This window comes from Haplochromis burtoni, unplaced genomic scaffold (assembly GCF_018398535.1).
Source record: "Haplochromis burtoni strain Fernald_Lab_line unplaced genomic scaffold, NCSU_Asbu1 Contig_21, whole genome shotgun sequence".
In the NCBI taxonomy this organism is placed as follows: domain Eukaryota; kingdom Metazoa; phylum Chordata; class Actinopteri; order Cichliformes; family Cichlidae; genus Haplochromis; species Haplochromis burtoni.
In genome coordinates, this window is record NW_024582382.1 from 1075115 (window position 1) to 1097921 (window position 22807).

At 39.1% G+C, this 22807-nt stretch overlaps 2 protein-coding genes across 2 annotated transcripts; both read left to right on the forward strand.

Moving 5' to 3' along the window:
- The first annotated feature begins 13075 nt into the window (after positions 1-13075).
- hsd17b1 (hydroxysteroid (17-beta) dehydrogenase 1) lies at positions 13076-15736 on the forward strand. Its single transcript, XM_014333027.2, has 6 exons — positions 13076-13354; positions 13621-13782; positions 13867-14046; positions 14195-14288; positions 14407-14590; positions 15033-15736. The coding sequence occupies exons 1-6, from the start codon at positions 13117-13119 to the stop codon at positions 15183-15185; spliced, it is 1011 nt and encodes a 336-aa protein (XP_014188513.2). The 5' UTR covers positions 13076-13116; the 3' UTR covers positions 15186-15736.
- A 1757-nt stretch (positions 15737-17493) lies between these two features.
- si:ch73-141c7.1 (coenzyme Q-binding protein COQ10 homolog, mitochondrial) lies at positions 17494-21978 on the forward strand. The gene is made up of 5 exons (XM_005920337.3): positions 17494-17680; positions 18704-18856; positions 19164-19356; positions 19763-19864; positions 21211-21978. Exons 1-5 carry the CDS (start codon positions 17577-17579, stop codon positions 21361-21363), a joined length of 705 nt encoding a protein of 234 aa, XP_005920399.1. The 5' UTR covers positions 17494-17576; the 3' UTR covers positions 21364-21978.
- The last annotated feature ends 829 nt before the right edge of the window (positions 21979-22807 follow it).

Sequence of the window (22807 nt, forward strand, 5' to 3'; positions counted from 1 at the left end):
TGGTCAGACAAAATCAAAAATCATTGCTGTATTCACAGTAGTGGCTTTTTTTCTCCCTCTCAAAAAGTATAGAATAGATGCAACCTAAACCCCCATGAAAATTGCTGCAAGCAGTTTAACAATGCCAGTCTAGTTTGGTCAAAATAGCTACATACAGATTTAGATATTACACCACCCTAAGGCTATTGGGGTGTGGGCGTTAACAGATGCTGCCAGACTTAACCATAGGTAGCAACACAGCACAGACAGACCAACTTAGAAACTGAAAATGCTTTCTCAGCTGTTGCTTCTTTCTCTGGTCTCGATCATCCCCCCTCGCTGCCACATCATTGTCTCATTAATCTAAAAACAGGGACATAAATCCTGTCAAAGCTCAATTTACTGAACCTTCTTATTCCAAACACCACTTGCTTTGTTTGATAAAGGATTTAACATAACTTTAGAGAATTCAATAATAAACATCTTCATGGACCAGATAAAATATTAGTCATCAAAGCTCTGCAGCCATGGTCATCCATCAGAAGCCTATCTGAGTGGGTTCTAAGCAAAACAATTAGCTGTTTTCTCAGTTGGGACTTCATGACATTAAAAAAAAATAACAGTCACAGTCTGACAAACGTGATTTCCGAGCAATGGAAGATAAAAATGGTGTCGGAAATTTGGTTTGATTTGAGAACGATAAAACTAGAAGGCGGTTATGAGGACTATAGGTGACATAAATGTCAGAATCTGAGTAGAAGAAGATGCCGATAGAAGACACAGCAAACCAAGGAAACATGGAAGCAAAATGTCAGAATGTCTGACTCAGGAGAGAAATGGAAAAATGTATTTTATCTGGCAACTGAGCATAGGAGGAGAGGGTGGCGGTGGTAGTTTGTGGTCTGGGATATTAAAAAATGAGGATAGTGCTCGTCAAACGTGCAGAGACATCAGTAAAGAAAAACAGAATCTAAAAGAGAAAATAAGCACAGAAAAAGTGTCTTTTAAATCCATAAACCTCTAAACTACAAATTCTAAATAAGCACTTGGATGTTTTTGTAGACAGAAAATTGTCTATAAGGGAATCAGCAACTAACTTTTGTTGACGTTTGTCTGTTTCTGCAAACTCATGCAGAGGGAATTTCCTGACATGTTTGTAGTGCATTTGTTTCATGTAAAGAAATATTTCCCAGCGTAGACGATACACAAAGACGACTGATGAGAAAAAAACGGCAGTTCAGAGCTATTTTATTTTGTACCTAAATCTGCTGCCCTGTCAGTGTAGCCGCAGTCTACAAACAGCTGCTCACACAGCTCAGTGACTCCCGTGACAGCAGGTAGTTGTGACCATATGTCATCCGAACCAAGGGAGGGGTCAAAGGTCAGCTTAGTGTTAGTGATTACCTGGTGAAGCGTGCCAGCTCTCTGTGTTTGTTTGCGTATCCATGGTGACAGCCCAACAATCTCCTTCCTTAAAAGCTCACGCACGCACACTTCCCGACAGCATCGCCACAGCCCTGTTCGTCACCTGAAGAGGTGATGAGGTCAGCCAGTAAATAACATTCAGTGTAAAACTATATGGGGACTTGCCAAACTCTGCTCAAATCTAATAAGCACCCTTTTTGCTTTCTTGTCCGTGGAAAATATGTGTGGGAGGAGAAAAAATGCTTTGAACCTCAGCTAAGTAAATCTTTAAAGAGGTTAGCCTCTTGGCCTTACATCCATCCCACCACAATGCCATTGGGGAGAGAGTTTGTGGTTTTAGTTTATGGGAATACTTTATCTTTAAAAGGTGAAACATAAGCAAAAATGATGACAGACACCATAAAATAGTCAAAAAACTTTAAGGGTGAAGGTATGCTTATACATATTACTGATTTGTTCGCTCTTGCATACGTGTTTCCATATGTATATATGTATTTTGTTTGTTTATTTTTATCACATGACCTAGAAACCAGTATTTTATGCTGCCTCGTTGTGTCTTGCGTGATGAACACGATAAGGGAATCAAAGGTCAGACGATATTTAATCTTTGTTTTCTGCAAATGCCACGCATGCCACTCTTATAACTATCGATTACAGCCATAGTAGTATCAAGGGAAGCATCATATCTCTGACTCGGGGATACAAAATAACTCAAGTAGGATCCTGAATTCTCCACTAGTTTCTTGGCAATTGCTTTGGGTTAACAAATAGTCTCTCCATATTAACATAGAGTGTATATGGCACTTAGATTTTGTTTTACTACCAGCCTCAATCTTTACCTGAGGTACACTAAGGGATATTTTGCCATAGTATTGGTTTGTCTTTCTGTATAAAAGTCAGATAAGACAGTGGACCTAAAAGCAGTAAGCACAGTAACAAAAATGTCAAACAATAATTGCAATCAGCCCATCTTCCGTCTCATAGTTTTGGTCATGCTACTTTTTTATGAACAATTGTGCTAAAAATGTTTCTGAAGGACTTTGATAAAAACAAAAGCCACTGGGCCATTAAAGTCAAAAAGATTTATAGCTGTAAGGAAAAGGATAAGAACATTTTTCCTAAAGTTAAAGTACCAAATGGAAAATTGACTGTTAGATTGGGATTTTTCTTCTCTGCGTGTTTGGCATCATGGTAAGTACAGAAGAAGCATAAGTGAACCATCAAAATCATCCTGTAGGACTAATGAATCTAATGAATCTATAGAGCACATTTCATGGACAACAGGTCATGTGATTTTTAGCTCTATATGGGTCTGGCAATCTCACAAGAGATACTCAAGTCTTCTATGGAAAAGAGTTGACATTTATAATAAGCAAAACACACAAAAAATACATTGGATTCATGCAACAAAAATGCCGGCGCTTCTTCATATAAACTGTCCTGCAGGAACCTGATCCACAGCTCATAAATCTATTTTTTCACTTTCTGCCAAGTCTCAGATGGACTAAATCAAGATGAAGAGGGTTTGGACCACTTCCTCCTTTTCTACGAAGATCATTCATCTCTTTTTGTTGTAGCGAGCTACTGTTTCCTGTGTTTTGTTCTCATTCATACGACCAAAACTTTTTCAGTTTTGCTGAATTCACAATTTGGCTCAAGCACCTTGTAGACTTGAGAATCCAGCTGCATAATTTAATATTCTGTTCCCACTATCTTTCTTTGGCTTTTTTACTTCTACAAGACCTTCCAGCGAGGCATGTACTCTAAAGTGCATGTACGCTGTGAATGTTTCCATCGGCCATCAGCTTAGCACTTAAGGACCCCACAACTATGACTTACAGCTCATGTCGACAGCCAGATATTTATGTGTCTCCTCTGGCCTTTGTGTTCTTTATTTACCACCTCAGCTTTAGTTGACCACGTAACAAATCAGACAAGAAGTCGGTCACTAATGAATGAAACGTTTCCCAAAATAAGTAACGATCTAATTTTCCACAGGAAGGAATAGGGTTTGTGTGCCGTTTCACTAAAGTGCTCAGGTGAAGCTCTAGTTTTACAATCCTGTGAAGGATTAGAAGTGAAATATTTAACTGACTGAAACTGGCAAAAGAAAATGTAAAACGAATGGCCCTCCTAACAATATGCACAGAGTTGGAGAGTGTCCAGTGGTCTACAGCTCCTTCCTCAGACTGAATAGGAACATAAAACATTCTGCCAGAGAGTCAGACTGATTTAACCACCCTCGAGCCAACATCTGTGGCCATACTGAGGGTGTGCCCTTACATTGATGGAACACCCACCCATGACAATCCCTCTTCTAATTCAAAACCACTGAAACCCCACAGATGAAGACAGGGATTAGTGCCATCTGTTGGGTTTTAACATAACCTTGCTAATTAATTCTAGTGATTTAAGCACAGTATATATGTTGTGTCAGTGATCTCTCCACCTGTTTCTTCTATTCCAGAAATTTCATGTTTTTATTGCACGCCTTCTTATCTTCATTCACAACTTAGGATTTGTTATAGACAGCGACTCTTGTGTTATTAGAAACTGAATTGCTCTTTTGTCGCTCCTCCTCCTCATCTACTGAGCGAAGCGTCTGTCAGAGAAGACACCATTGTCACTTTGAGGTTTTTTTTTTTTGGCTCTGTGCTGACATTCGCCTCGTTGGCCATAACTCTGAGCTCAGTGAGCATTTTTCTCACACCCCCTGGGGGACAGGAAACAACTCAGTCTGTGACTGCAGCTTTCGAATATTTGTGTCACATGAACGTTGCGATAGCAATATGGAGGGTCGATAAGAATGCAGAACCCATGTGCTGGATTTTAAGGAATCTCTGCTGACGCAAAGCCATGGTCAAGCTAAAACTTGACTAATACTAGAAGCACAATACATCAGCACTGAAGACAGATGAGTTATTTGAAAACAAAAACTCTATTTAATTTGTTTACTGTAAAAACAAGCTCACGGTTTCTTTGATTTTTTTGCAGTTACATAAGAAGTCTTTTTAATATATCATGTTGTATTTAAAACAATAACCATTTAAATGAGGAGTGTGAACCTGTGAAAGATTATTTGCCTTAGGTTGCAAAGAAATTTAAGGTTTCAAACAATACATGAAAAACATGACATTCTCAAATCAGACAAGAGACAAGAGCTTTTCGGTCCATTTAGTGTCATTTTCACCTTTGTCCAAAGCGGAAGATTAATGAGGAGAACAACATGTCTGCTGCTGTTTGTGAACCAAAGCACTGATCAAAGACTGCGGAGACAGACTAGTCATATGATCTGGCTAAGCCTTGAGAGTCAGACAGCCAAGATAGTCATGAACTGAACTAATTCAAAGCTCACATGGATAAGGCCCAGAGGTGTATTTACTCTTTGCTTTGATCAACTTTATCTCTTCTGAATCTCGAGCTGAAATGATTCGAATAATTTTTTCTAAAAAGTGCAAGAACATCCTGATACAATCGGATAAGTATCAAAGATTCTGTCATTCCAACATCAGTTTGTTGACCAATAAAATACATGACTCATAATACAGTATATACAGCATATACATGGACTCACTGGCCACTTTGTTTGGTGTGACCCTTCTCAACTGCTTGCTGGGACAAGTATCTAATCAGCTAATCACACTCCAGCAACTCAATACACTTACGCACATAGAAATGGTCAAGATGCTGTTGAGGTTCTAAACAATCACAAGAATGGGGGGAAAAAGGTTATTTAATGGACTTTGAACTGCTAATGGTATCTGGGGAAAAACACAAGCGAAAGATAAAAATAAGATACCAGGATAGGCTTAAGAGCTCAATGTGCTGACAAACCAACATTCTGCTTTTCTACTGGTATTTCCCTACAGAGCCATCCTTGGGTTTGCAGAGAATAGCCCGAAAAGAGAAAGTACCCAGTGATTACCTGCTCTATGGGTGAAATACCCTGCTCAAGTCAGAAACAATGGCAGGAATGTTTCGAGCTGATAGGAAGATGACGTTAACTCAAATAACTGCTCATTGCAACCAAGGTATGAGGAAGAGCATCTTTGAATGCACAGCATGCAAAACCTTAAAGCACATGGGATAGCAACGAATGCCTCGGTGCTACTCCTAAGAGCTAAAAACTCGCTGCTTCTAGCAGGATTGTGCACCATGTTGCAAAACTCACATCATCTCAATCTGGCAATTTCCAGCATGGATATACAGCCAGCAAATCCACAGCAACTGCATTATAGCACTATGTCAATGTGGACCAATGTTTCCATCACCTTCTTGAATCTATGCCATGAGAAAGTAGAACAGGCAAAAGGGGATCCAGCTTGATATTAGCAAGGTGTACCTATCAAAGTGACCAGCGACTGTACATGCAAACTGATGTATCCTTGGGTTAAAAATATATAATGAGGTCCTATGTAATCAATTTCATATATTTAGAAGTCACAAGGACCATTTAATTCCAGGAACTGGGTACGTTTACATAATGATGGTACTTTACTGTAGAAATTATAGTCACTCTGTTGTGATTGAAGTTCTTTTATACAGAAGGAATGAAAGGAACAAGTCAGGAAACACAGGTGTTAACCAAGCCGTTTACTGTAAGTATGCAAGGGTGTGAAGGACGCGATCACCACCCATGTTTTCAGACACTTTAATCCTGTTACCATCCTTAAATGAGCAGTAAATATAGAAAGAATGTGAAAGTGAGTTCATAGTGTTCCACACAATAGAAACTGGAAGCTGGGACTTTACTGAGCACAGTATAGCTCATTATTATGCCCTTATTAGGTTGTGGCATTCCAAACATGCCCACGATGAAAGAATGCCATGCGTGTCAGTTAAAACCCACTTTGTTAGGTGTGGTAAGTCGTGAAAAACAAACACCTCATACACCGTAAGCAACAAAGTTTAATATCTTTGGGCTTCTCTCCTCCATCTTCTATATTATCTGCTGCTTCCATAGAAGTCGTCTTTCCAAACCTAAATTATAGGCCAGAAATTCTTATGTAATAATTACTAAGTAAGATAGGCTGTCAGCAAAAATATTTGTCCCAGATATAATTGAGTGATCTGCTCATGTTAGATGAGTTTTACAGTTCTCAGAGGATCATGCAGCACAGCACGTTTCCCAGAGCTTTTTTTGACCTTTGGTCTCTCCTCACATTAACTACAAGACATATTCAACCGCTGTCTACGACAAGGGTGTGTGAAAAATTCACCAGCATGTCACAGTGACCCCTTGTATCACTGTCAAATTGTACCTCAGCCTTTGACTCCAGCTAAACTAATTTTTCAATCATGGATAAAATATTAGGAGGAGTAGAAAAGATTAACATTAGTAATAATATTAGTTTCCACTGACATGACATAATAGAGAGTTATGTGTGATAGGCACGTAGCACCATTTACAGTAAGCACAAACATACTTTAGGGACTTGGCTCCTGGTCATTTATGAGGAGGAAATGATGCTGAAGAGGTGATAAGACCCAGATGTTCTTTGGGAATGTTTTCTAAATGCATCCTTCGCTCAGGCAAAAAATAACAAACACGTCTAATCAACTCGGTTTCTTTGAGATACAAACATTCATTTAGGGAGGTTTTTTTGGTCATAAAAGGCACAATATTATTCTTCAGATTCCTATTTTTAGTCCAAGGTTTGGATTTTAATGTTAATTACAGTCTTTTGTTTGACAAGACATCAGATTCTTCTCAGTTTTTAGGCTAAGTCCAGGGTTCACAAGGAGCAGCCCACAGGTATGTGATGATGTTATACAGTAATTTCAGCTCTTCTCAACAAATACACGTTAAATAAAGCAACACTACTGGGTAAAAAAATAGTACACTGGCACTCAGACGTCAAAACTTTGAGGAACAATAGGCCAGATTAAAAAAGAAAGTTCTAAATGCATATAACAGAACATGCATATTAGCATTAAAAAAATATTTATACACATGATTATTTGTAGGGTTTGTGAGGTACTTCTTTTGTGCATAAACTGATTTATTTTATATATAAAACTAACTTTTATAACATTAAAAAGATATCCTGACAAGGATGAAGCAAATTGTGAGAGGAGGCAAAACAGGAAGTGAACAGAAAAAAAATAGTTGCATATAGAAAAACAAATTTCACCCTTATACTCTAAGCAACTGGGATTCTGTGAGTCATTTGGGAATGGATTAATCTGTTTTCATTGGAGGGCATGACTATCTCTGATTCACTGAATCCTTTTCTCAAATATGGCATAAACAAACCAGGCAAGGACCACACCAAAAAAGAGAACCATGGCGACAAGAAAAACACTAAACCAGAATTGGTATGTTAAAAATGAGGTTAGACAGCATCTCTCCCTATTCTCTTAATAACAAGAAGTAGTTTGCATGCAAGGGACAGAGAGAATGTGACAAAGGGTGGTGAGAAAACACGATCATTTAAATATGTTAATTAGAAAAAGAATAGATAACGTTCTCACGCTGATAGTTAAGAGGTTTGCATGCCACAGGTGCATGAAATTTAGCTCCCGGGAACTGAAAGCCTACAAAAAAATATTATATAACCTTGGCGTGTCCTGGGGAGTGTTATTATAATTCTTAGCGCAACAGTTATTGTCTCCGTGCCAAAGTTTTACAAGAGCTTACATAAAACGTTAACGGTTGTCGCTCAGAAAAGGACCCCCTTTACAAACAGACACTAAAACAAATTTTGCGATTAAACTTCAATAAAAAAATCTAAAGACTGCCCATCTTGACAGCTGAGAACTATGTGAACTGTGCATTTGAGAGTTAGGGGAAGTGGGTTTGTTAAGCATTTGCACACAGACAGGAAAGGGCTTCGGAAAAAGAAAGGCAGAGGCACGTGTGAGTGCAAAATGCAAAAACACATTTGCAGTTTCAGAGAAAAGGAGTGTACTGTGATAGTTGTGTGCATGTCTATCTCTGCGAATGAGCTGTTACTTGTTAACACAATGCATTATGCAATGCCTGCATTCCTGGTTACAGTGTTTCTAAGCTAACTGTAAACAAAGTGCGTCCAGGTAACTAGGTGTGGGGTGGGTGTGCTCCTGATTTCATCAGTGCGTGTGGGAAGGGTGATAACAATGCTAATAGAGAAGCATTATTTAGAAATGATTCAGACAAAAAAAAAAGTGAATCACTCAAAGAAATTAGAAGAAAGAGGAAGTGCAGACTGAAGGAAAAAGGAAGCATCTGTGCCAAGTGAGAGTGGTAGTATTACTCTCTGCTTGCCTTACTGCTGCAAACTCTTTTTGCACAGTATCAGAGATACACCTGCATACCTGAGTCACTTACATGCCTTGACACACCAGACATCACTTTATATCACCACATCACAGCGAAACACTGATGCATGGACTGCTTGCTGTTTCTCACCAGCTGCACCTGGAACAAAGACACCACAAGCTGAACAAGAATTTAAAACTCTGAAATATCTGCTGCAGGGCATTCTCACTATATCCACCAAATATTTATGAAATGATTCATTTCTAAGGCTTTAGTTTGATGTTTGATGAGCTCCACCAAGCTGGATATGGAGTTTCTCTTAAAAACTCTGTTTTGATCAAAATCTACATTTTGATGGTCCATATTTTCTTGTGTATGTTATCTAAAGAGTTCGATCTCACAACAGAGAAAGCTTTTGATACTAAGTCAGATAGATTTGTGTCTGTCGACCAAACAATTTTTTTATGATGGTGCAGCTGCAGGAGGCACAGCGTACATGCTAACACTGTGCTGTTTTGACATTTTGCTCAAGATGCGACTAAGATATCAGTCCACTGCCAGGTCTAGTCCCAAGACAGACTCCAGTGCTTAAAGGCCCAGAAGAGAACAGGATGTCCTCAATGTCATGACGAAAAAGAATGTCTAGAAAAGTTAATCCAAGACAAGAAGACATTTCCCATGACACAATGCTTGACATTTCCTGGACTGCAGAGGTTTTGTACACAAATGGGTCCCGTGGAATGCCAAACCGGCAGGTCAAGCAATGGCCATCTGGGTTACGGCTGACGTAGAGCCTTGTGTCAAGCAGGGTACTTTAAAAAAATAACCCTGAAAGATCTCTGATATCAAAATATCTGAGAAAAATAAAAAACGTGTATAAAATATAATGTCCTCCCATGCAACTTATACATGACCTTTGCTTTAATGGCCTTCATTCGAAATACTGACGTCTATATTTGTTTCCTCGACTCACAGCAAGCACACTGAATTATGAAAGTACAGCTTGTTTGCGAGTAATGCTTTAAGATTGTTTGGATTTCTTAAGAATAAAACTTTTACAACAGTATACATTTTAAAGGATAGTAAATAATGAGCTTTTGTGTTAAAATCGTTTACCTTCTGTACATCAGAAAATACAAAAATGTGTTGATTCAGCCTCAGTACATGTGAGCTCAAAACCCTTCATACTTTCCACTTATCCTCTCCTGTTTCACTTATGATGATTTTACCAGGACCGAGTAAGCCCCACTGCTTCTACAGTATGTTACCATGTGAAGAACTGTGAAAAACTGATCTTTACAGAAGTAAACCTGCCATGAGCTCCAAAGTTGTCAGAACGAAACAATTTGCAAAAGCCACATCTCTCAACAGTTGGCAGTTTTTAAGCAGGCATGCGATATAAAGACTCGGTTTGGGTTTTATCTTCCTGGATGAATTCTCAGAACGGGGAATACATTCGATCTCTCGCTTGGGTCCGAGTTGTGCAGTAGGTTTCACAGGACAGGGGATACCTTCTATTTTTTTCCTGTAACATATGAGTAAATAAAGCCAACTGCAACAGACAGAAGCCCAGAATGACTCCCACACACAGACAGTTTACTTATTTTTGTAGTTTACACGTGCACATTTTATTGAGTGAAATAAAAGCTTTCAGGTGGCTGGACGGGAATTAAAGTTCAAATCAAATCAAAACAAAGTCACATTATCTACTGGCATGTAGACAACACGAGACACACCAATCAAATTATACCATTTGTGTGGCATTTCTGTCTTCAAAGGAACAGCATCCGTTTTATTATCTGCATCAACTGTGCAAAGACTTTTTAGTGACTGCAGTTTTTATTAGACGACATGACACAGAAAACCCTGACCTATATAAGAATCAGAGTCACAGCAGGTTTGCATGTCCTTAAAACCTACAGAGAAGCAAACAAAAAAGAAATGTAATAATTTTAGAGCGCCTTAATATCATCAATGAATATTTACCAAGTATCAGCTTCGAGACAACTTCATAAGACTTTTGTCTTACTGTTGTTTTGGAGAACTATTGTGATAACATTATCTCATAGAAAGGCATGACAGGTAAGGAAGCTCTGATATACCTGCGTAGAAAAGGTTTTTTGTTGTACTACATGTATACAAAGAGGGAAAAGTGTCGCGAAAGCTACTTAGTTTACTTTAAACGCCCCCAGTGAAGCCTCATTTAACCTTGTTATCAGGTATAGCGTGACATTTAAGTTTCACCACAACCACCACTACACGTCTTCAGCTCTTTCACTTCTGCTCATTACTCTCACATGGGATATCCTGTTGAGCCCATCTGGTTCTGAAGCCGCTCACTGCTGTTGAAACCCTGCTGGGTCTACATCACATGGGTCTGTTTTGGAACAGCAAAGTTCAATGTGACTCTCAGTCCACCGCAGGGGGAGCACATGAACAGACAGACAGGAGCAAGCTGGCATGCTTTTTCCTCCTTAAGTACTATATACAGTAGCTCTTTCACTATTTGCCCTGTGATCTCAGTGCAGAAGGCCAGCCTGCAACCTCAACGGCAGACTCTCCATCAAGCACTTTACTTGTCTCCGAAAAATGCCACAAAGACACAGCTCTGTATGTGTGATATCCTTGTTTTTTTCCATCAGCAGCTGTGAGATCTGCAGAAGTCTGTTTACTTTGAGTGCTGGGAGCCGGTCCTGCTTAAAAGGCATTTTAAAGGCTTTTCCAGGCCAGCGTGCACCTCCACTAGACCTTGTCTTGATAATTATTGGGCCAAAGGAAGCCTGCAGGCCATGTGGAGCAGGAACCTCCCATGGGAGATAGCCTAAAGACACCTAATGGAGGACGTGCAGCCTGTGCATTTCGGTTTAAAGGAGACAGAAAAAGATGCATGCATAATCAGTTTTCATTTTCCAGCGGCATTTGCGCATAGCATCCACAGAAAGTTCCATGCTTCTCATCACCTTTTATTCAACAACTATAACAACGTACATATGAACATATGTGCATACGGCATGAATAAAACATACAGCAAAATAAAACCTGTTAAATTTCTGAGGTCAACCAGTACAAGAGTGTGAACAATGCTTGGGAGTTTAAGATATTTGAAAGAGGTTCAAGGCCTGCTGTTATCTGTCCCACAGACTCTGGGATAGCAGCCAACCTGATGCCATCTCAAGGAGAGGAACGCAACAAAATGGCAGGAAATTCCTACTTGGTTTGGTCCCATCAACATAAGAAATTCTTTTTAAATCCGCCTGCTGAAATGTTCCATAGAGATGCAAGTTATTTTGACTTACCAGAAACACTCAGCTGTAAAAGAATGCAAATGTTATGATAACAGCTTAGGGAGAGATTAAAGAAATAGTAGAATAGAATACACTGTATGATTCTTAATAACAATCTTTTGCTGGTTCTGAATAGAAAGAAAATTTACGTTAATTTTATTGTAAATTCTGACTGTTCACGATCGCTAAATGGTTGCTAAATTTTTATTATTTCTTATCTATACTTTCTTGGGAGCCTATTTAAAACTCACTCCTATGCAAATATTAACTTAATTTAACCATCATCATTAAGAACTTGCACGATAAAACACCTGAACAGAATCCTTGTTGAAATTGAAATATACGTACTTCCTCGTTTATTTCCTCCCAGCATTAAAAACCCATTTAGTTTGCAGTTTTTATTTTGGAAATGCTTCTTTTCCAAACACGTGTGATCAAAGGTGACAAGACTGAAGATTACGTTAGACTGGTTTTACACCTTTGCATGAAAACACTCAATTTTTTCCCTTGTGCTTGAATTTAACTCAGCTTCTAATTATAGAAGCTTATCCTTAAACGTGCGAACAGTACAAAAGAAAACTAATCTCTCTCAAAGGGTCATTTAATACCATTTTTCGAGAGTTTTTTTTATCAGCTGGTGTAGCATATGGAGCACAGAATACGTAGACCTTCACCCAATACAAATCTGTAAACAGGATGTGAGTCAACGACCTTATGAGAACAGCACTTAATGAACAAAACTTAAACTTGATGACTTGATGTCCTAAAATAAAATCCATTGTTCCCTTTCTCACTATTGTGAGATGTTTCTTTTCCTCGATCAAGCCCCCAGAGGTCAGTGTGGCTTTAGTTGTGTGGTACAAGTCCAGTACAGGGTTTTGCTGCCACCTGGTGCTCATGTCATTGGTGCCAATTAAAAATGTAGCCAATGCACAGACACATTGTTAATATGTTAAAAAAAACAATGTTGTTCTTTCTCTAAACTAATATTTTTCTGAAATGCACACACATTATATTTCCACAGCCAGCCTATATAAACGTGCATGCACTTATATTGCTGGAAAATTCATCAACCACTCAAAAACATGACAATCTGTTTCCCACGCATCTCAGGTGGAAGGAATGAAACTATATCAACAAGGACATGAGAAAAAAATAGAAGGACTCCAGCTGGCTGATAATGGGCAGATGTTTAGTCTTAAATGTCCTTGTGATAGCGTAAGATGTAAAAACAGTTTTAACATGCCTCCACTTTATTCCGTGGCTCATTTTGCAGTATCCTCCTCGCTTTGCTCCATCGGCTCTTTTAATGTAGGTGAGTTAGGCTCCATGGATAAAAAGGTGGTGCTTATCACAGGCTGCTCCTCGGGGATCGGTCTCAGCTTGGCTGTCCGGCTTGCCTCAGACCCGGACAAAACATTCAAAGGTAACCACAGCTGTGTATGTGTCAGTCTTCTCTTTGAGAATATACATTACATTAAAGACTGGCTTTTAAGAACCAGTAAAACCACTAAGATGATGTACACTGTGCAATTTTATGTGACCTACACAAATAACTTAGCAGATGAATCTTCCATGCACATTGTTAATTAAATGTTGTGTGAAAACCATTTACCTCTTTGGGGGTCTACTCTGTAAATTCCTTTTTACATACACATTCAAACTCATCATTAACTGAAGCTTTCTGTTCAGTGTATGCAACAATGAGAAACTTGTCTAAAAAGGAGCGTCTTTTGGAGAGCGTGAAAGGCCTGCACAGGGACACTTTGGACATACTCCAAATGGATGTGACCGATCGGCAGTCCATCCTGGATGCAAGAGATAGGGTTGTGGAAAAACGCATAAACATTCTGGGTATGGACCCGTGCCAGTGTGTTCCGATTAGGATTGGAAAATGTGATTTGAGTGGGTTAATGTGCTTATCCTTGCTATTTGCAGTGTGTAATGCTGGTGTGGGTTTGATGGGGCCACTGGAGGTGCAGTCTTTGAACTCAATGAGGCACATCCTGGAGGTTAACCTCCTAGGTACCATCCAGACCATCCAGGCATTCCTGCCACAGATGAAGGCTCAGAGCCAGGGACGCATTCTGGTCACTGGCAGCACCGGAGGCCTTCATGGTGAGAAGTGCAGATGGTTGAGGAATGTCAACAATGTTCTGCATGTGCAGTTTTTGTAGTGATTTGATGGAAACCCTATAATTAGATCATGTTGATACTTGTTACCATGCATAGAATTTCCAAAATAAGCTTTTTGAGTTTCTTATAGGGCTCCCATTTAACGAGGTCTACTGTGCCAGTAAATTTGCAATAGAGGGAGCATGTGAGAGTTTGGCTATTCTCCTGAAACACTTCAACATTCAGTAAGTTTCATAAGTTGGCTGCATGTTGTCTCGTTAGTTCAAAGACTACTTGTGTGTATAAAATTAAGACGCAAATATGAATTAAGATACACCATTGTCCAAATGCTACATCCTACAGTGTGAGTCTCATTGAGTGTGGTCCAGTCAACACTGACTTCTTGGTCAACCTGAAGAAGACGGAGCTTGGGGATACGTCTCTCCAACAGGTTGACACCCAGACACAAAGGCTGTATGAAAAATACCTGCAGCATTGTAGATCTGTTTTCCAAAATGCTGCACAAGACACTGAGGATATTGTGAAGGTATGTTCCATGTTTACAGAAAATCATAACTTCATTAATTTCTATTTGAGGTTTTAAAAAATGGCAACATTTAATTACATTTGCTTAATTTTATAGGGACAATGCATTTTAAGTATGACAATTGTTGTCCATAGTTGACCTTTTACATCCACAATACACAGCCTGAAATAACATATTATGTCTGCAGGCTGGCATGCAAAATAAGAAAGGAGTTAAGTAATATTAAATCATTTTAAAATACACTGAATCATTTTCTTTTTTCTGTTAAAATAAAATTAATACATCCCTCAACACTTATCATTCAGTGATTTAACCCAGACATTGATCATTTTAGAGCTCAAATAAATGAGTGAGCTTTCATGTGCTAACCACACACATATGTATAAAATTTATTTAAATCTCTAAACGTGTCTACTATTATGTGTTTGGTTTTTTCCTGAAGGTATTTCTAGATGCCATCCAGTCACCCAGCCCTGCCTTCAGATACTTCACCAGCACTACTGGGCCACCTGTAACCCAACTGAAGGCCACAGAACCAGATGACTCATACATCAGTGCTATGAGCAAAATCATTTTCTCAACTGAGGAGCAATAATTTTGTAACGACTGCATCACTTCGTGTGTAAATGTTGTTCCTGTTTTACTTTATGTACACGGGTTAATGTTTTGCTCAAATACCCTTGACTCCTGAAACACAGTCTAAAGTAGAGTTCACAGGATTCACTCCATGTTCTATTTTTGTGTAAGGCCTAAACATAGTACTCCTTATCATAAAACAAAAATGTAAAAATAGACTCTGTTCTAGTTGGTGGAGACATTTTTGATAAGCATTATTCCTGATGCTTGAGCGATAGAGCGGCTTCTGCATTCCTCTAGTTCCACCCACACTAGCTTGCATATTTTTACTTTGAGCTATCGTGCTTCAAATCACTGCATTCATTATAAAAGTCAAAACACTGTTTGCAAAATTTTCGTAGGCGATTTTTGATTTGCTGTTTTAAGCACAAATGGTCATATAGGGGACTTCTGTATGAATGACAGACACTATATGTTTCTTTTCTATAGCTTGCTTAAATGCTTGCTTTAAATTTCCCATTCTGGCATAAATATGTAAAGAATATATCAATAAATGAAGTTTTTAAATACCTGAAATAACTTGAATAATTTGGCTTGTATACTTTTTGTGAATTTATCTACAGGTGCTATTGTGGCCCCTGCACAGTATCTCTGTCTGCAGTAAGGGAAAACTGCTATGACTATTTGATAATGCAGATAAAGTATCATAAAGCATATTTCATAAGTATTCATTGTTATGTAAGGGATTATGTGAAACAGTGAAATTGTGCAACAGTTTCCATTTATACAGCTAGTTCTGACTACTAACTCTGTCCACTGATCATATATATTCCCACAAAAAACAAACAAATGACCTAATTTATAGATAATTACATAATAACACTGGAAATTTAACAAGTGTGTTTTATCCCAGAAGCCTGCATGTTGTAGGCAAATTTTCGTATGTACCCATTACAAAGGGTGTATGATGATATCTATCAGCTGATTGACTACAGGCCTGTCAACGATTATATGTAGCTACTAAGATGGAAGTACAAAAAATACTATTTCAGTGACATCTTTACACAACAGTGACATTAAAAAAGACAAAGGCTAATAGAAATTATGATTCAAGATCAGAGAAACAAAGAACGGCCTTGAGTGGCTTTCCATTTTAAATGAAATCTAAGGAGTTTTAAATACTAAGGAAAGTAAAGAAATCTTGTTGTGTTATAATAGATTACAGGGATAATCTTAACATACTGACGTTTAGCTTTTAAAGCAATGAACTCTGTAAAGTTAAATGTATAAAGACTGAAGGAGGGCCAGCTGGCACAGCATCCGTTCCTTGTGTCTGGCTCAGTCTGGGGTTGTTGAGCCCATGAGTAGTTCCTATTCTAACATGAGACAGGTTATCTTGTCTGCAACTAGAAGTTTCTGACCTGTCCTTAATAAGACTAATGGTGCTTCTTAAACCCTTCCCTTCTCAAGTGCCCTAATTCCACTCTCGAAGATACTTAAATGGATCTTGCACCGCCTCTTCTCGCTGTGTTACCTCATAGCCACTTAATTCAGCAACACTTAAAGGCATGCTGACTTTCAAGTGTCAGCTGTATTACGGAGATCTGTGTAGTAAGAATTAGGCAACAGCTGTTGTATAATGTATGAAAACTAAATCTAGTTTTTCTCCTGTCCCAAAGCTAGCCTACTTCTACATTAAACATTACCTCTACAGTCACTGTGAACTTTATCTTTATTACTCTGTATTCAAGTCCAAGTTCATCATGTGCGCACATCGTGTGCTTTCCTGGACTCGAGTTGGCTTGATCTTTGAAACCTTAAAAAGTTCTTTGAACTTGGTTGTCAAACACTTTAATTCAGTCACAAATTAATCCTAGGGTCCATGCAGCTGACTGAACGTGGCCATGCCTTTTCAATATGTGGGTTATATATAAGGCTACGCAACTATAGTTGGTCCTAGTATCACTTCATAAATACACACTAAACGATACAAAATCTACTTCTTATGCCTTTGCACACATTTTTGAGGAAACACGTGGTTCAACCCGGAAACAGTAATAAGAAAGAGCAAAACAGAAATCCACTGAGAATATAGATCCTATTGCCCAACATTTTTGTAACTGTCTATCTGTGTAAATTTATCTTTTGAGACACAAACAAACAAACAACTCCACATTTTGAGAGTAGCCTAGCTATTTTTTGTTCTAATTTAGGAAGTATTGCTGTCTTAATCGCCGGTGATTTAAAGTTCACCTCAAAGTGACCTGATTGGCCAAAGGCTGCCGCGCTTCCTGTTACGTCACTGCTCTTTTATTAGATAAGCGGTGCGGCTCTTCATTCGGACCAAAGTTCGGTTACTATAGCTGGTTTGAACACTTTAGTACGCGTCACCACAAACTAGGGGGGAAAAATGACCAACAAGACGACTCCTGTTCTCCTCAAAGCGCTGCTGGAGCTATATGAAGCCCACTCTTCAAAGGTTGTCCGGGGAAACACTAAAAGAGCAAATTTCAGGTGAGTCAAAGGAATTTTAAAACCAAGGTTTGCCCAGGTGGGTGTTTGAGTAACGGCATTTGCAGTTGCGCTTGTTTTATTGGTCACAGGATAATTCAAATATAGTTTAATCTTGTACATTTTTTTTTCTTTTTTAGTAATGGTAGGTTTTATTTGTAGTATATGAAAGAAGTAAGTAAACCAACGCTTAAGATAGTCAAAGGAGCTTGCAAAGAAAAGCGTCTGGACTTCTTTAAGTTGCTTGAAGACGTTTCACCTCTCATTCGAGAAGCTTCTTCAGTTCTAAGGTCAAATGGTGGAGAGTCCCAGATATAAACCTAGTGGGAGAATCCCCCCACAAAGGGACCCCCTGATGATCCTCTAATCGCCTGAGCCAAGGTGTGAAACTGGGTGTGGGTCCCAATCAGCCAGAGTTTCGGGTGAGTTCATTGTGAAACCTGGCCCCCCCTTATCATGCGAATTCCTGAGGTCAGATGGCCCAGGATGTGAGTGGGCGTTAAGGCGTCTGGGAAGGGATCTCAAAACTGGATTATAGATGGCAGAGAGTTGGTGTCGTAAACCCCCGCCTCTGTTCAAAGATGGTCGCTCACAGTGGACATAGATGGCTTCTTTCACTCCTCTTTCAAACCATCTGTCCTCTCTGTCCAAAATGCGAACATTGGCATCCTCGAAAGAGTGTCCTTTATCCTTAAGATGCAGATGGACTGCTGAGTCTTGTCCTGTGGAGGTGGCTCTTCTGTGTTGTGCCATGCGCTTGTGAAGTGGCTGTTTGGTCTCTCCAATGTAGAGGTCTGAGCATTCCTCGCTTTTGTCCCTCTGTGGGGGGTTTCTCCCACTAGGTTTATATCTGGGACTCTCCACCATTTGACCTTAGAACTGAAGAAGCTTCTCGGATGAGAGGTGAAACATCTTCAAGCAACTTAAAGAATGGCCATACATTAAAATATTGTGGGATTTTTATATAATAGCATAGTGATTGAACAGATGATTAAAGAGCTCACAAATATGATTTCCTCTCCTCAGGATCTTGGGTTCTTGTGGGATCCTGGAAGCAAGAAGGGCAAGCCTCCAGTTCTCCCCCAGCACCTGTGTAAGCACGCCAAGCAGAAGCTTCATTAACCTGGCAGCTCCCATCACTAACCGCAGGATGGAGTACACTGAGTGTCGGACGTTGGGGTGAGTGCCCCCTTGCAAAAGGACTAAAATAATTATGTGAAATGTAAACAAAATAACAGATAATGGCTTATTTGAAGAAATTCTAAAAACTTGAGTCTTATCTGAGTACCTTTTACTATGTACAATAAGTTTTAAAGTGAACAGTGTTTTGGGGTCATATTTCAGGCAGAGTTGATGAGCGTTAGTTTAATCCTCTTATCTTGTATAGCAGTCTACAGAATTTCTTTGGGTTCTGGATAAACCTGAAAAAATGGATGCAGAGGATAGAAACTGAAGTGTTTCTGGTTTTATGTGACTGTGTGTTCAGGTATACTCCAGAGCAGATGTACAGTGTGGTGGCAAGTGTGGACCAGTATCAGCACTTTGTTCCCTGGTGCAAGAAGTCTCGGGTCATGAGGGGGCGAAACGGTGGCCTCCTGGCAGAGCTAGAAATCGGTTTCCCCCCTCTTGTTGAGCGATACATCTCTGAGGTCACTATTGTTCCAAACTACCAAGTCAGGGTAAGTGTCTGGTCTCTTACTTTTTAATCAACACCTACTGAAACACTCATATAAAAACATTTATGACATGTGGAAAGCTCTTTTTACTGTAGGCCACCAGTTAAGATGAAACGAATCACCGTTTCAAGATGGAAGGAAAATATGACTGTCTTAATGCCATCATTACATTAAAGTATACATGTTTTTTACAGACCTGAGGGTTTAATATTAGACTTGTTTGACTATCACTTAACAAAAATGTGCTTTTGCATAAAATTATTTGTAAAACTTTCATTATTAATCGGTATATTCCACATTTTGCACAGCACTGTAGACAGTTTCTATCGGCATAATGCTTTATTTGTGATTTTTATGAGTTTGATGCCTTGTTGCAATTCTTGATGAAGAATCAACTGTTTTCAAACAGGCTGTATGTACTGATGGATCTCTCTTCAGCCATCTTGAAACAATATGGAGGTTTTCCCCTGGAGACGGAAACGCAGCAGACTCGTGCAAAGTGGAATTCTATGTAAGTGTTTGTGGTACACTTAATATTTGACACTGGAAGCCATCTGGTTGTGCAGCAGTACGCTGGCATAAAACTACACTGACAGTGACCTTTTGCATTAATGATTAACCCTTGGATGCACAACCTACCAATACCTACACTCTTCCACGGTTGGGGTCAAAAATGACCCCAAATAGAAACAGTGCATTTTGCTATAAACTCGGTTGTTATTCTTCAAAATCTTTGAAACAAAGATTTGTAATATTTTCATATTTGAGTTATTCCTCATAAAACTTGATTGTGACATGAGGCCCTTTGCATTTTATTTTTTCATTAATTTTAAGAAATTGCAGTTTTTGTATCCTTGTATCACTTTTGTATGCTTGCTCTGCATATACTGCAGAAGCTGGGTCTTCCCTCTGAAAGGCACAAGTTGTTCATCCACTGTAACACAATCACTGAGGATGAATTTCTGCCTGCAGTTGACCAGGAACAGGCCCCATATGTAGCAGAAAGCTGCCATGTGGTTTGTTTTCAGTCGGTAGGCTCTGGTCCTCTTGTCATCAAAGTGCAAGAAACGGCGAATATGTTCAAAACTTTGAATTGACATAGTGGCCTTGTACAATGGGTTATGCAGATGACTCCCAAAAAAACACACCGACTGGTACATCCCAGTTCTTCTGACTTCCTGCAAGAATGGTCAATCAAATGAAGGCCAGGAGCTTATGTTTGATTACATTTTTCCACTCTTCCCCTGTCTGTGGCTTCTCTTCGTGCCTCCATGTTTGTGTATGGCAGCACCTCTTCTATTATATTATCAGACATGAACATCTTCCATGCATCTATTGGGGAGACGGTACTAAACCCAGGTGCAAGCCCTGGCCGACTAATTCAGAATATTGTGGGGGGTCATTTTTGGCCCCACGTGTGCATCTAAGGGTTAAAGGAATTGCAAAATTAGATAACATACTTGGCTGAGACTAATTTCTTGTTGTAAGTTCTTGCACGGCTTTCAAGTGGATTATCAGCAAAGAGGAAGTATTGCGTAAAACCCTATTATCGTCTAAATTTAGTCTTGAGTATCACACCGGTGTCCCTTGAGGCCTGAAATAGCCATCAGAGAATAGTGTTAAGGAGCTGCTAACAGGAGCACAGATTATCTGAAAATGTGCCAGGAAGTGGTTGGAGTAGAACATTAGATAAGTTAAATAAGGGATGCCGTGTGAATGATTACCAACTTTAAAACACCTCTGCTAAAGATGTGCTTGATTTCTATTTTTAGTTTGATCTTTTTCTTTCTTTTAAGTAAGTCTCTCAGAAGAGCATCTCCTCAGCAGTTTCCTAACAAACCTGTCCCCATTCTGCAGGTATCATTTGAGTTCAAGTCTCTTCTGCACTCTCAGCTGGCCAGCGTCTTCTTCGATGAAGTGGTTAAGCAGATGGTTAGTGCCTTTGAGTCACGGGCAGCAAAACTTTACACAAACCAGGAGGAGGTACCGCTGAGGAGGCGGTCGGCATGAGGCGACACCTTTGACCTTTCAACCATCCAGGTGCTTTTGGAGCCCCACCAGCCCACTGTTTTACCTGTTATTGACACTTACACAAGAGACTGGATCTTATCTTTGCACCCATGGTATATTTTTGAATTAACACACATGGAATACACTTAAAGCTATTTATTTGTAAAGCACAAGCTGATTTCTTTACCTTGCCCTACATTTATTTATTTTTGTGTATTCAAATAAAGTTATAGTTTTAAGGCTCATGTGGACACTTTAAAAAATTGTGAGTTAATGTTCTGATAAGTGACTTCTACTGAAAGCTCAAATGTGGTTGAAGACCTTGTCCTGTGCAGTATTTATCAGTGGAATTAAAATGTCTTGTTTTTGGTAAACTCTCTGCTCTGTTTGTGTCATTTGTAGCATTTAAATTTTCTTAATGTTTCCATGTACTGAGCAACATCTGCTGCAAGAAAAGATTTCCAGTGTAGCAGACTAGTAACTGCTTACTCATGTTTGGGTAAGCGTTCTGGATAAATAGCACTGTCAACCTTGATGGCTGATACTGGCAAACAAAGTGATGGCTACCAATGTCGTCCGCTGATATTGGTTATTTTGCATGATTTCAAAAACAGAAAGTGGTGCGTGGAATTTTTATTTTATTTTTATTTTTTATTTATTTATTTATTTTTTTGCAAAGTCATATCTGGTCGTTCCTCTATGCACCTGTTTTATGAAATGGAGCTGCAAAGTGGATTTTCAGTTACCCATAACATGTGCTGGCTTTTTGATAACAAGCTACATGTTCCTCCTCTTTAGCCCGAAGGACACGGCTTTTCCAAACTTCAGTATTTTCATTACTTTTAACACAGTTTGGACAGTTTGTCTGCTTTGTCTGTCCTTTTAATATGCTTAATTTGCATGTTTTAAAGTTTGTTGTTTTTTCTTTTTGTCTTTTAAACTGTACCACACTTTGTTAACTCCACTGAAAGAGGTTTTCAGATGTAGTTCTGAATCTGTGCAATAATTTCAACTACTTGAATTTCTGTTTTGATGTGGTACCACCTGCAGGTCAAATCCCTTCAGTGCTGATTTTTAGCCATGTAGCTCTGTGCAGAAATGTCTCCCAATTCTCTGAATCTGTTAATATTATGGTTTAACCTTGGTTGGGAAAAGCCAATTTTGTGTGTGTGTGTGTGTGTGTGTGTGTGTGTGTGTGAGTGAGAATTTAGAAATGTTTTGAAATTGTAATCTATTTAATTTTTCTTGTCCCCCTGGTTTTTTTTTTTTTGTTGTTTTTTTTTTTTTTTTTTTTTTTTTATTTACTTAGTAAATGCAAGGCTTTGGTACTGATTCTTTCTGTGTTATTTACTTTGATCATGGGGAGCTACTGATCCAGTAATCTAAGGCGCTTGGAAAGAAAAGCCACTGGACTTCAAGTTTCCCATTACTTTCCTGTGGTGGT